A 13048-nucleotide genomic window follows, 5' to 3' on the forward strand; every position below is an offset into this window, starting at 1 on the left:
TAGCATGGCCTTGGGTCAACCATAGCTCTGGCAGAGGTTTTCCTTGAAAGGGCAGCTGCTGTGAGAGCCCTCTCAGCTGCACCCACCTCACAGGGTGTCTGTTGTGGGGGAGGAAGGTAAAGGAGATTGTGAGCTGCTCTGAGACTCTTCGGAGTGGAGGGCGGGATATAAATCCAATATCATCATCTTCTTCTTCTTAAAATAATGCTATTAACTAGTGACTGTTCTGCTAAATACATAACACATGTGTTGGCTTTATTCCCCCTCCCCACAGGAATTTAACCTTATAGACAGAAGAGAACTTGCTCCACTTCAAGAACTGATTGAAAAACTCACTTCAAAGGACAGATAAGCAGAACCTCGGGATTTGTACAAATCACTTGTATCTTTAAGCAGGCATGTGGTGGGTTCGGGGTTTGGACTGCAATCCTCCACACACACACACTCGTTGAGATCAGTGGGACTTACTCATGAGCAAGAGTGTGGAGAATTGTAATCTTAATTTTCTTTTTCTTTGTTGTGCGTGGGTTTTTTTTTTTTTAAAGAGAAAAAGGAAAAAAAAATAATTCAGGCAACCTAGACCCATTCTCTGTGCTTTTATTAGAGGATCCCTTTTGTCTTTTAGCGAGGCACACGTAGTGAATGGTTTTCTGTTCTTGTTCGTTGTGTAATATTTTTTTTTTAAGCAGACCTTGAGTGTTTATAGAAGGAAACGACAACAACCGCCTGTTTGTCGGGCAACGTGGCACTGCTGGTTGTATGGGTTCTGCATTGCCAGTCGTTGCCCATTCTCAGAAAATCCTTACAAGACTTATTCTCCAAGTGCCTTGGCAAACTTGCTTCTGAGGTACAAAGCACATCGCAAAGTACATTGCTGGAAACGAAAACACCAACTACTACCCAGGATATTTACTAACACTTGTTTTCTATATAGATAGATAGATAGATATAGATATGTGTAGAACTTCTTTAAAATAAAAAAAAAGCAAGCCATAACTTCTACCGGTGATCTCCAGCTTTTAAATCAAAGCAATGCCTTTAGAGATGAATGTGAGCGGCTGGGAGTGGGGTAGGATTGTCCTGAGGGAAGAGAGAGAAAGAAAAAAAAATCTGTCTTACCTTTTCCGTGGCAGCCCCAATCTGTTAGTCTCGCATCTGCAGAGGACCAAGGATAGCAGAGCGGGGTTGACCACTTTCTTCTAGCTTATATTTCTTCTGAAAATGTTAATTTAGATCAGCCGCTGTTCTGTGATTTTTTTTTCTTTTTGGTTTTTGAGCAGCTTGAGTTATTCTGTTATGTTTTACTAAACCTCGCCCCCCCCCCCAAGGAACCCCCCAACAACAGCCGTCGTGTAGGAGCATCAGGTGAAACGAAAGGGGAGGTTGGTAACAAAGGATCTTTCTCCCCCTAAAAATTGGCTATTCTTGGCTCATTTTAGTGGTAAGTTAAGGAAGTCCTCTTGACAAGGGAATGTGAGCTCTTCTGCTGTTTTCTAAGAGGAGCTGCCTCAAAGGTTAGTTGTTCTAGTAACTTCACACCTATTCTGTTGTGAGCTCTTAGTCAGTTGTACAGGGGAACTACACCTAAATGCTGCAACAGTTTATAGGGAACAGAGCACAACTGGGAATTTTTCTGGTTTAATTTTTTTTATCGTTTGTTAGATTCTTTTTCATTTTTGTTACCCATCTTGTTTCTCCTCCCTGCCCTTCAACTGAGGAAAAGAGGAGTCAGTATCACATAACTTGACAACTTTCTAAACAACCACCGCTGTGGCTTATAAATGATTGTTTTGGGACCTTCACAAGAAAACTCAGGACTCTTCATGCAGAGAAAATCAAGATAATGAACCGTCTCCGGTTCACGCGTTAGTACTTGTCAGGTTTTATTCGGTGTTCCGTGTGCAAACAGATCTTTCCTGGGTATTTTGAAACGTGCAGTTCCCTTCATTGCTTAGTTGTTGCCTCTGAAACAGAAAGAATTTGTTTGCTGGAGCATCTGTTTAACATGTCTGAAAGCTACAGCTGGGACTGTGCATGCTGGAAAAAAGCCTTCCTCTGTGGAGGAATCTGATTGGAAGGCTGCTCCATGGTGCCTGCACTTTACAAGCGTGTGTTGCCTATGCACCAAAATTGGAAAGTTTGAAATAGAAGCATGTCCTTTTTGCAGTTGTTTTTCTTTTTACACTACAGCTCTGTATTTCTGTGGTGTCAATGAGATTGCATTCAGACACATACTTTCAAGTCTTACAGTTCTAACAGCTATCCAGCAGAGTCTGTAACTTTTGAACTCATCTCGAGTTGTTGGCAAGTTAATTACAAGAGTTTGGAAATACAGGAAATGTTGCATATGCATTGCCGAGATCTACTTTTTCACATTCTGGACCTTGATAATTAGAGATCCGGTGCTTGGAGAACCATCGTTCTATGTGAAGACAGCAAAACTGGAACAATCAGCAATTTTAATGTTATTTAATGGCACAATACAGTTAGTTTCACCAATAGAACTTAGGCTCATAATCCTGAAATTAGAAATTCAAATACATGACTGAAAATCTTTTTTTTTTTTTTTAAAGGGATTTACACAGCAGTTTGCAAGTAACAGTAGCTATAAACTAAAGTTTCCTTTCCTCTTCAAACTGAGTTACTCCAGACTGAGTCCATTGCTTGCAGTTAGTTTAGGGGTAACAGGATTGCCCTGTTAACATTTCCCTAATAGAAGTTATTTTTTTTCCCAAGCCGCTTCTGCCAGAAATGCATCTTTGGATTTGGGAACTGGAGTCTTGAATAATTTTAATTTTAAGGTCGTAGTTAGACCTCCAGCCATGCTGGCATAACATTTGTGTTAAATAATTTTAATCTAGAGACTTTGTTCTGTTAGGGGTTATAGTGACTCTTGAGAATATGTTTAGAAGGTTTCAGGTGCATTTTAAGGGGGAAAAAATAAAGAATACAAAACTTGTGTTTGCTTTAGTTGCTGACTTTCTATCGCATAGTGAAAGCCTGGAGATCACTGTTTGAAAGTGCTGTTGGTTAAACTCTGCTGGTTTGCGTTACACTTAAAAGCTGCAGCACTGAAGAGAGTGGCGCAGCGTTCAGAATGAGTATTCTCCCTTTTCTGTATCGCACTGCAAGGTTTTCGTGATTCATTGTTTTCCAAATTATGCACAGATTTAAAAAGGGTATGTTAAGATTAGCAACCAGAGCATAGCCTGGATTTTTTTTTTTTTCCAGCTGTAAAGTTCTCGAAGAACAGAACAGCACAGTATCATTAAACACCAAGTCACTGTTCGGAACTTTTCTTTTCCCATTTCTTTTTAAAGGGATACTCAGCTTAAATACTGGACTGCTTTTTTGATATTAAACATCAGGGTTGCTGAACACTGGGGAACAGGCTACATTTCTAAGGCTACCTTTCTAATCGACAGCCAGCCCGGTTTCGAACCCTTTTCTACTTCCTTTACAAAGGAAAAGCCTTATAACTTCGAAGCAGACTGAAAGCGTTTTGCCCTACCACTGCATTTAGCTACCACCGTGTTTCTGCCTGTCGGTAATACGGTTGGTAACACTTAACGAGACGACAGGGCGAAACTGATGTCGGTCATCGAGATAGGCACAAGTCCCTTGAAACCAACCGTATTGTGCTTTCTTGAGCCAGCGAGTTGATTCATTTTATCCAGAGTTTTATGTTGGCAGGGCAGAGCTTTTGAATTCTGTCCACAGAAAATTGTTCATCTAGTTTCCATACTCACGTCGGGGATCTGTGCTCATAGTAGAAGTATAAAAATGGTCCCACGTTCTGCTATTTGAAATAACCGGGCTTTAGAGGGAACTAGTTTTTTCCTTGAAATTTTTGTTCAGTAAAAGAGAGAACGATTTTTAAAAAGGACAAACGTCCCTTTTGCAAGCTCATGCCAAGTTTTCTTTCACTGCCTTCTATGCAATGTAGAACTCCGAATATCTGCAGTTAACCTTAAACTAGTAAACCAGAGGCTTTGTTGAAATCTTTCTTTGAAGTTCTCTTCCCAGGCAAAAGCCTATTTGCTGCTATTGACTCTTTTTACCTTTTAGATTTTTTTTTCCCTTTCCCTTCAGCGCTTGCCTTGGTTTGGCGTGCATCCAAAAAGAAAACATTGGGCTTGGTGAATGTCTTAAACCAACCACTTCTTCATTTCTCCTGAAATACTATATTATTGTAGGCAAAAATACCAGTTTTCTTTTTCTTAATTCATAACATGAAGGCAGGTTTGCCAATTTTTTTAAAAGACTGCAACGTGCCTGTGTTGCTTATTATTATTATTGTTTCTATTATTATTATTTGCGTTGAATTTCTTTAATGGATAGGACCTTTTGGGGGTTTTCTAGACTGCATTGCTAGAACCACTAGCCACTTTAGAAGTGAGATATTAACATTTACATTAAAGTTTATTTTATATTTTATTTCTGTCGGTTGTACACATAGTTTTCTTTTTTTTTAAAAAAAATATATAGTTCCCTCCTAAAATTGCAGAGTGAATAACTCAGATTTTAAAATCCTTTTTTCTGTTTCTTCCCTCCCCCCAAGAACTGTCGTTTCAATAGTTTTTCATAGATTGCTGTATTTTTAGGGGAAAATTAATTTTTATAGCCACTAAACTGTACTCATTATTTTTGTACATGTATAACTTGTCATTTGGGAACACAAGTCTTTTGAGAAATCATTTGATTCCGTGATGTTTTGAATACATTGGTTTGCAGATGTTTTGTCGCTGAATATTTGCCATCGGAATAACTTTGACATGCAAGCAGACGAGGGGCTCAGCGGTAGCCCTGCTAAATTGGAACTGGGGACGGAACAACTTGATTCTAAGTGGCTCTTAGACACAGTGTGAGAGAAGAGAGACTAGGAAAAAAGCACATGGACCAATCTGTTGTACTGACAGGGGAAGCACAGCGGGAATTTGATAGTTCCCCAACACAGTCACAGCAACCCCTGCTGAGGACCAGGGGTGGATTCTAGCAGGAGCTCCTTTGCATATTAGGCCACATGCCTCTGATGTGACCAGTCCTCCTGGAGCTTACAAAAAAAGAGTCTTGTAAGCTCCTGGAGGATTGGCCACATCAGGGGCGTGTGGCCTAATAGGCAAAGGAGCTCCTGCTAGAATTCCACCCCTGCTGAGGACTACTTTTATACAGTCTGCAGAAGCGAATCGTAAACCTTCTTGGACAATATACCACAATGGGGTTGGTGGAAACATCTGTGACTTTTGAGGAGAAGACTAGGTTAAGCATCTCCAGGATAATGTTAACACTTACGTTCAAAGAGTGTTTTCAAGGAGTCCTTGAACACGCAGCTCCTAGCCTGTGAAACAGCACAGTCCAGGAAAAGTTTGGCTATTTGATTTTTGCCGATTGTATAAGATCCAGGAGCTCCTTTGCATGTTAGGCCACACACCCCTGATGTAGCCAATCCTCCAAGAGCTTACAAGGCTCTTTTTTTTTGTAAACTCCAGGAGGATTGGCTACATCCGGGGTGTGTGGCCTAACAGGCAATGAAGCTCCTGCCAGAATTCCACCTGATAAGAACTCTAGTAGACTAACATTCCTTGTGCTTTTACTCGTTTTGCCAGATCTCCTCGCAGCCCCCCTGGTTTTTATTGTTATTTGCATTGCATTTCTGAAATTTGCCTCCCTGCGTGGAGTTTACCCGAGTCTGCCTAGTGTGAAGCAAAAAGGGTATTTTGCAAATGCAGCGTTATAATGTTAACACATCTGCTTCTTTCAATGTTTCAAAACAGCTGGAGGAAAAAATAAAACCCAAAAGGCTTAAATATAAAAAATACAACACGGAGACCTGTACTGTAAGCGGACTGTGCCAATATTACTTCAGTTTGTAATCATTATCGATCAGTACTTGTTTTAAATGAAAATGGCTTTTTGATTTAAATAAAAAAAAAAGTTGAATGTCTGAAAATCTGCAACACATGTATTAGAGAGATGTAAATAATGTATACAGATTGTTGTAAGTGATGGGATGAAAAAATATATATAAATTCTAGGCTTTTTTTCAGTAAGAACTGAATGCTGTTTATAAGAAGAAAAATAAATAGCTATGTTTGACCACAATTGCCTTTTTTTTTATCCCTTTCTCATCCTGACATATCGTTGTGTTGACAACGGAGACCTCCGTAATACCTCTGTGTGATCGTCCACATCGAAACATTCCACACGCAGGTTAACTGTGTAAATCATCTCACCTGAATCTGTGATCATTTGTATTTGCAAGGAAACCAAATAGCAATAAAATAAACCTGATGTCCTGTTTCTTTAAGTCATGACCCTGAAACGTTGGCATAGAAGCAAGGTTGCCAAAGACACAATTGGATCTTTGGCTTCATCCCGTCCTGACACGACTTTGTCCTTGTCTGCTGTTGCTTGAAGAATTCTGCTGCTTCCAGGGAAGAGTGGTGGTGGAGGAAGCTGTCACTGCGAGGGCTTTTTTTGTAGCAGGAACTCCTTTGCATATTAGGCCACACCCTGCTGAAGTAGCCAGTCCTCCTGGAGCTTGCAGCAGGCCCTGTTTGGTGTAGTGGTTAAGAGCATGGACTTGGTGTAGTGGTTAAGTGCATTGTCCTTGAAAGGGCAGCTGCTGTGAGAGCCCTCTCAGCCCCACCCACCTCACAGGTTGTCTGTTGTGGAGGGAGAAGATAAAGGAGATTGTAAGCCATTCTGAGTCTCTGATTCAGAGAGACGGGAGGGGTATAAATCTGCAATTCTCTTCTTCTTTTGTACTAAGAGCCCTCTAAGCTCCAAGAGGATTGGCTACATCAGGGGTGCGTGGCCTAATATGCAAAGGAACTCCTGCTACAAAAAAGCCCTGGTCACTGCAGCAAATTTATGGCGACTCCCATCGGTTTTCATGGCAAGAGATGAACAGTGGTAGTTTGCCATTATCTGCCTCTGCGTAGCAACCCTGGACTTCCTTGGTGGTCTCCCATCCAAGTACTAATCGGGGTTTTCCCTGCTTAGCTTTCACGATATGTTGGGATCAGGGTAGAACAGAGAAAAGGTGAATATTTGTGGGCTGTCAAAAGGGAGGGAAATGATATATTTATTCACCCTGTATTTTGCTACTGAGTAGTAAGGGAAAGTGGTCCTTTTGGGGGACAGCTGGACTCTGTTGTGTTAGGGAAAGAAGTGCTGTCACCCTTGGGAAAGCTTGGGGGGATTTGTATGGTACCTTGGGAGGCTTCGCTATGGAAAAACTTTGGCTTATTGGGAGGAAATGTAGAAGCAGAAAAATGGCTGTGTTTCTTGCAGGGGATATGGCCAAGCATCTTAAAAAGACAATTTCAGGGTCCCATGGTGATAGATCAAGATGGGTCACCATGTTAGTCTGTCCATAGCAGCAGAAAGGAACGAAAGTCCAAGACCAACAAACTTTGTGGCATGAGCCGCTTTCGTGAGTCACTGCTCACTTCTTCCGCAGTGAATCACACGTACAAAGTGAACAGACCCCATGAGACACCATGATGGGTTTGAAGAACAGTAGAAGAAAAAACAAGTTTTTTTAAAAAACACAGATCACCTGAAATGGCTCTATAATTTAGCTGTGCCAGCGACTGCGAGCAAAGCAGCAGCAGCAGATGGGTAGGAATTAAGAACTCCTTTACTGCTTTCTTCTATAACCCATCCTTAGAGTGGCTTTTCTCTCAGCAGATCTCAGAGATTTGAAACCAGAAATAAGTAAAACCAGGGCTGTTTTTTTTTAACGGACTCATTTGCATATTAGACCATACACCCCTGATCAATGTTCCCTCTCATCTGCAGTCTTGTGAGCAAAAATTCTACTTTGTGAGATACTACATAAATTAGTGTGCTCGGGGGAGGGACGGTGGCTCAGTGGTAGAGCATCTGCTTGGTAAGCAGAAGGTCCCAGGTTCAATCCCCGGCATCTCCAACTAAAAAGGGTCCAGGCAAATAGGCGTGAAAAACCTCAGCTTGAGACCCTGGAGAGCCGCTGCCAGTCTGAGTAGATAATACTGACTTTGATGGACCGAGGGTCTGAGTCAGTATAAGGGAGCTTCAAAAAAAGACAAAAATGTGTGAGCTGGAGGCTAAAAATCTATGAGCTAGCTCAATGCTAACTCAGTTTAGAGGGAACATTGCCCCTGATGTAGCCAATCTTCCAAGAGTTTACAGGGCTCTTAGTACAGGGCCTACTGTAAGCTCCAGGAGGATTGGCTACATCAGGGGTGTGTGGCCTAATATGCAAAGGAGGTCCTGCTAGAATTCCTTACAGGGCTCTTTGTACACGGCCTGCTGTAAGCTCCAGGAGGATTGGCTACATCAGGGGGTGTGGCCTAATAGGCAAAGGAGGTCCTGCTAGAATTCCTTACAGGGCTCTTCGTACAGGGCCTGCTGAAAGCTCCGGGAGGATTGGCTACATCAGGGGGTGTGGCCTAATATGCAAAGGAGCTTCTGCTAGAATTCCTTACAGGGCTCTTAGTACAGGGCCTACTGTAAGCTCCAGGAGGATTGGTTACATCAGGGGGGAGTAGCTTAATATGCAAAGCAGTGCCTGCTACAAAAAACCCTGAGTAAAACCATCTGCTGGGAAAAGAGAAGGACAGGGGAAGCAGGTAAAAAGAAAGGTTACCACTCCAGTAACTTCTGTTAGACACCTCCCCACCCCGATTTTATTTCTATTCAGTGTTCAGCTGCCAAGCTACAACTTAAAGGATCAGTACATCACTGGGGTCAAGTAAATAAAAAGTGAATAAAATGGTGCAACTTTGGGTACCCTTAAGTTAACTAACGAAAAAACATGACCAAACCAAAATGTATTTTCCAAAAAGAAACCATGCTGGGCGTTGTATCTCTGTTGAAGAGAATCCTCAAAGTTTAGGCATAAGCAGATCAAAAGGAAAAGGGCGAGATTAGCCTACCTACCTTACAGGCTTGAAGATAAAATAGAGAGGGAGTGTTATCCTCTGCTCTGAACTTCTGGGAAGAACGGAGTAAAGCTTTAATTGCACATTTGAGCTCACAGCGTGTATTTAAGGAGCCAAAAGAAATGCTCCCAAAAGGGGACATGAGACAACGTATGGATGTGCTCAGGGCTTTTTTTTGAGCAGGAAACGCAGTTCCAGCTGGCTTGAACATATGAAGCTGCCTTATACTGAATCAGACCCTCGGTCCATCAAAGTCAGTATTGTCTACTCAGACTGGCAGCGGCTCTCCAAGGTCTCAAGCTGAGGTTTTTCATGCCTATTTGCCTGGACCCTTTTTAGTTGGAGATGCCAGGGATTGAACCTGGGACCTTCTGCTTACCAAGCAGAGGCTCTACCACTGAGCCACTGTCCTTCCCTTGGCATCAGGGTGTGTGGTCTAATATGCAAATAAGCCCCTGCTGGGCTTTCTCTACAAAAAAAAGCCTTGGATGTGCTCAATAAAGCAAGCGCTGACAATCAGGTTGATGAATAGCACCTTAATTGCTGGGAGGAGGTCATGAAGGAAGATGAGCCTTCCTTGGCACAGTTCTCTCTCCTTTCTGGGAAGACCTCCTTTCCCCTTAGAGCTGCTGAGCTACCTGCCAGACCACACAGTCTTCTCAGGTGACCTGATAACATCCAAAAGCTACCAGAATATAGTTGGACTCAACACTTTCCAAGATTTATAAACTTGGAGGTTCTGCTTTGAGGAATACTCACGGATGCATTTTGTTTTCATGGGCCCTGCCCCTTCCCCCATAAAAATATTTAAAATTATTTTTGTATAACTTTAGATACTTCAACATTTTCTTTCTCTTTTAGGCAAAATGTAATAGATTTTTATGAGCCCTAAACACTTCATTTTTTCTGATGTGAGAAAAAGATTAAAACATTTTCTTTGACCCTAAAAGTCTCCCTCCCTCTGGTTTTAAAACAAATTTGGGCCCGTAAAAGTATCATGGGCCTTAGACACTTTGCGTACTTTACCTAACGGAAGAAGAAAAAGAAGAAATTGGATTTGTACCTCGCCCTTCACTCTGAATCTCAGAGCAGCTCACAATCTCCTTAACCTTCCTCCCCAACAACAGACACTCTGTGAGGTAGGTGGGGCTGAGAGAGCTCTGACAGAAGCTGCCCTTTCAAGGACAGCTCTGTGAGAGCTATGGCAGACCCAAGGCCATTCCAGCAGCTGCAAGTCGAGGAGTGGGGAATCAAACCCGGTTCTCCCAGCCACTGTACCAAACTGGCTCTCTACCAAACTGGATAGGTCGGCCCTGGGTCCCATACTTTTTGCGGTGACATCCTGCCCATGGCACCTATGCAAAGACCCATCCTTGGCTCCATCGTTCTTAGCCTTTAGGCATCTTGTTAAAAAAAATTGTCTTCAGTGAATGACTGGCTGTTGCATCTCTGATGCTTTTGTTATTATAGTTTTGGGGCTTTTGATTTATGTTAATTGTAAACCACCTAAGAAGTGTTTTAATGGAAAGGCAACAGAGAAATACCTGCAGTAACATTCAAGAACCTGAGTAGGCCTGGTTTCACACAACAGAGACAACTAAACAATAGTAAGCTTTAGCCTTCAGTTGGCTGGACTTCCAGCAGTGTGGGTGTAAAGCCATCGGCTTTCTTTTTAGATTTATGGCTTTTAGTGGCTTCCACCAGTACTCAGGTTGCCTGGACAACTGCTTTCTAGGTTATCTTGATTGCTCGCGCTTCAGTTACTTTAGCTTTTCTTCCAGTTGTGTTTACGGGTAGTGTTTTGCTGCATATTTTGCATAAATTAGATCAGTACAGGTTGATAATGTTCATTAGTATCCAACCCTACGTGTTTTCTTAGATGCCCTTAGTACTTAAAGCATCTGCAGCTTCTGACTTGAAAGTCCTGTCTTCTGAGTTGGGAGTGGGGAAGAGACCTACCTATCCTGCCAGGGGAGTCTTGCAGCAAGAACAACCTAGTGCCATTCCAAAAGGGTTCAAATGTTGATTTTCAAATGCTCTGTACCACAAACTGAGCATTTGCGCCAGTGTGGATAAAAGGATTAAAGAGTGAAGTATCTATGGCAACTGTAGGATGGCTGCATCCCTCAGCTTTCCCCTACCTTTCCTCATCTCATTGAAGGGCCTGCCATGCGTACTATATGTCAGGGATGGCCAAACTTGCTTAACTTAAGAGCCACATAGAATAAAAGTCAAGATGGCTGAGAGCCACAAGACATGAACGTCAGATGGTTGAAACCGGGAGGGAGGGGAAATGTGGAAAGAAAGCAACGTTAACATTAAATGCATTCTCCAAGCTGCTGGCTGGCTTGGAGAAGTCATTTAAAGAAAGAAATGCCTTCTCCAAGCTGGCCAACGGGGCGGTGGGGACTTCAAGAGCCACACAATACCTGTGAAAGAGCCGCAGTTTGGCCACCCCTGCTATATGTTAAGGGAGTAAGCATGGAAAGCTATTTGTGTGGAGGGTCTTCACTTGAGCTTTGACCACAGTACAGCAAACGTAAGGAGACAGTCACACACGTTCCTTGGGACTGCAAGTAACATGTTTTTGCCCCTCCTGACAGGGGTCTTAGGGTTGCTAGCTTCAGGTTGAGAAATTCCTGGAGATTTGAGGATGGAGCCTGGGGAGGTCAGGGGCCTCAGTGGGGTACAATACCATAGAGTCCACCCTCCAAATCATCCATTCTCTCCAGAGGAACTGATCTCTGTAGCCCGGCGATGAGCTGTAATTCTGGGAGATCCCCTGGCCCCACATGAAGGCTGGCATGTGCCCTCAGAAGCATGCAGCGCAAGGGGAGCAGCTTTTCCCCCACAGAGATGCAGCAACTGGAAAGCGTGTTTAGTGCAATCCTATCAAAGTATTGCAGCAGAAAAAGCAGAGGTTCACACAGGATTGCCAACTTCCAGTACTCCTGTAGCAACCTCGTGGCGCAGAGTGGTAAAGCTGCAGTCTGAACTCTCTGCTCACGACCTGAGTTCGATCCCTGCGGAAGCTGGTTTCAGGTAGCTGGCTCCAGGTTGACTCAGCCTTCCATCCTTCCGAGGTCGGGGGGGCAAGTGGAGATGATTGAGGAAGGCAATGGCAAACCACCCCGTAAAAAGTCTGCCGTGAAAACACTGTGAAAGCAAGGTTGTCAACCGGTTTTTGGGGCAATGCCCCTTCTTCCAGATACCAATTACCAAGCTGGACGCATGTTGTTCAGAGAAAAGCAGCTTTATTTTCACTTCTGCAGAAAGCGGAGAGAAAGACAAGCAAAGGAACGCCTTTCTCTGCCAATTTGGCCAAGCCCCCGCCTTTTAAACAGTTCCCGACGTGACTTACTTCCTATCTTGCTCTGTGGCTGTTTGCCATTGGTCACAGCTCACAGTCTACCTCGACCGGCCGTCAGGTGAGGGCTTTAGCCATATAAGGTAAAAGTTACAAATATCTCCGCCCAGCAACACTTCCTCTTGTCAGAACTTGTAACTTCTTTATCTATATGCTTAGCTAGAATGGTACTCAGTTAGCACAACCGACTCCACATTGTGAACTTACTAACCCTGTGATTCTTCATTTCAAACAACCACTAACCACTGAAGGGTGACGGATAACCACTCACAAACATCTGCAAATGCACTTTGAAGTCCCCAATTCTGACACCTCTTATCTATGCAGTAACAGTGCGCATGACTCAACTGAGTATACAGCTCTAAAACCAATTTTGCCCTAGTGGTTGATTAATTCTTTGTTGTGCACTCTACTCACTATTTATGCTGCATATTATAAACCACTATACTTATAACAGTTGTCTTGTTAACATATAAAAAGAGAAAGAAGCATTTTACTTTTGCAGGCTTAAGAGGCTAATATATAGAAAAAACGGTGAGGGAGGGGGAGTGGGGCCAATACTCGCAGTAGGAAATGGCCTAACCACCAACCGCATCAGGAAGCTAGCCATTCGAAAATAATTCAACTGTCAGACAGGTGTTGAGGAGAGTGTGGGGGCTTCTAGATTTTCTTTTCTATTGAATAAATGAATGTTATTTCTTCCTAACAAGGTCACCCCACAGTTGGAAACGACTGGTGCTTGCACAGGGGA

General features: G+C 43.0%; 1 protein-coding gene across 2 annotated transcripts in view; it reads left to right on the forward strand.

The window, feature by feature from the left end:
• The window catches only part of MOB1B (MOB kinase activator 1B), a 63603-nt gene extending 57503 nt beyond the window's left edge, over positions 1-6100 (forward strand). Inside the window, exons 6-7 of one of the 2 annotated variants that reach the window (XR_009555827.1) lie at positions 275-921; positions 953-6100. Coding sequence is in view for 1 of the 2 variants with exons in the window: in XM_060247172.1 (XP_060103155.1) it covers positions 275-352 (78 nt within the window). In the remaining variant the exon portion in view is untranslated. Of the gene's footprint in view, positions 1-274 lie in introns of both variants that reach the window. The other variant, XM_060247172.1, reaches the window with a different exon arrangement.
• Positions 6101-13048: the final 6948 nt, after the last annotated feature.

Source organism: Heteronotia binoei, chromosome 9, assembly GCF_032191835.1.
Source record: "Heteronotia binoei isolate CCM8104 ecotype False Entrance Well chromosome 9, APGP_CSIRO_Hbin_v1, whole genome shotgun sequence".
Lineage (NCBI taxonomy): Eukaryota > Metazoa > Chordata > Lepidosauria > Squamata > Gekkonidae > Heteronotia > Heteronotia binoei.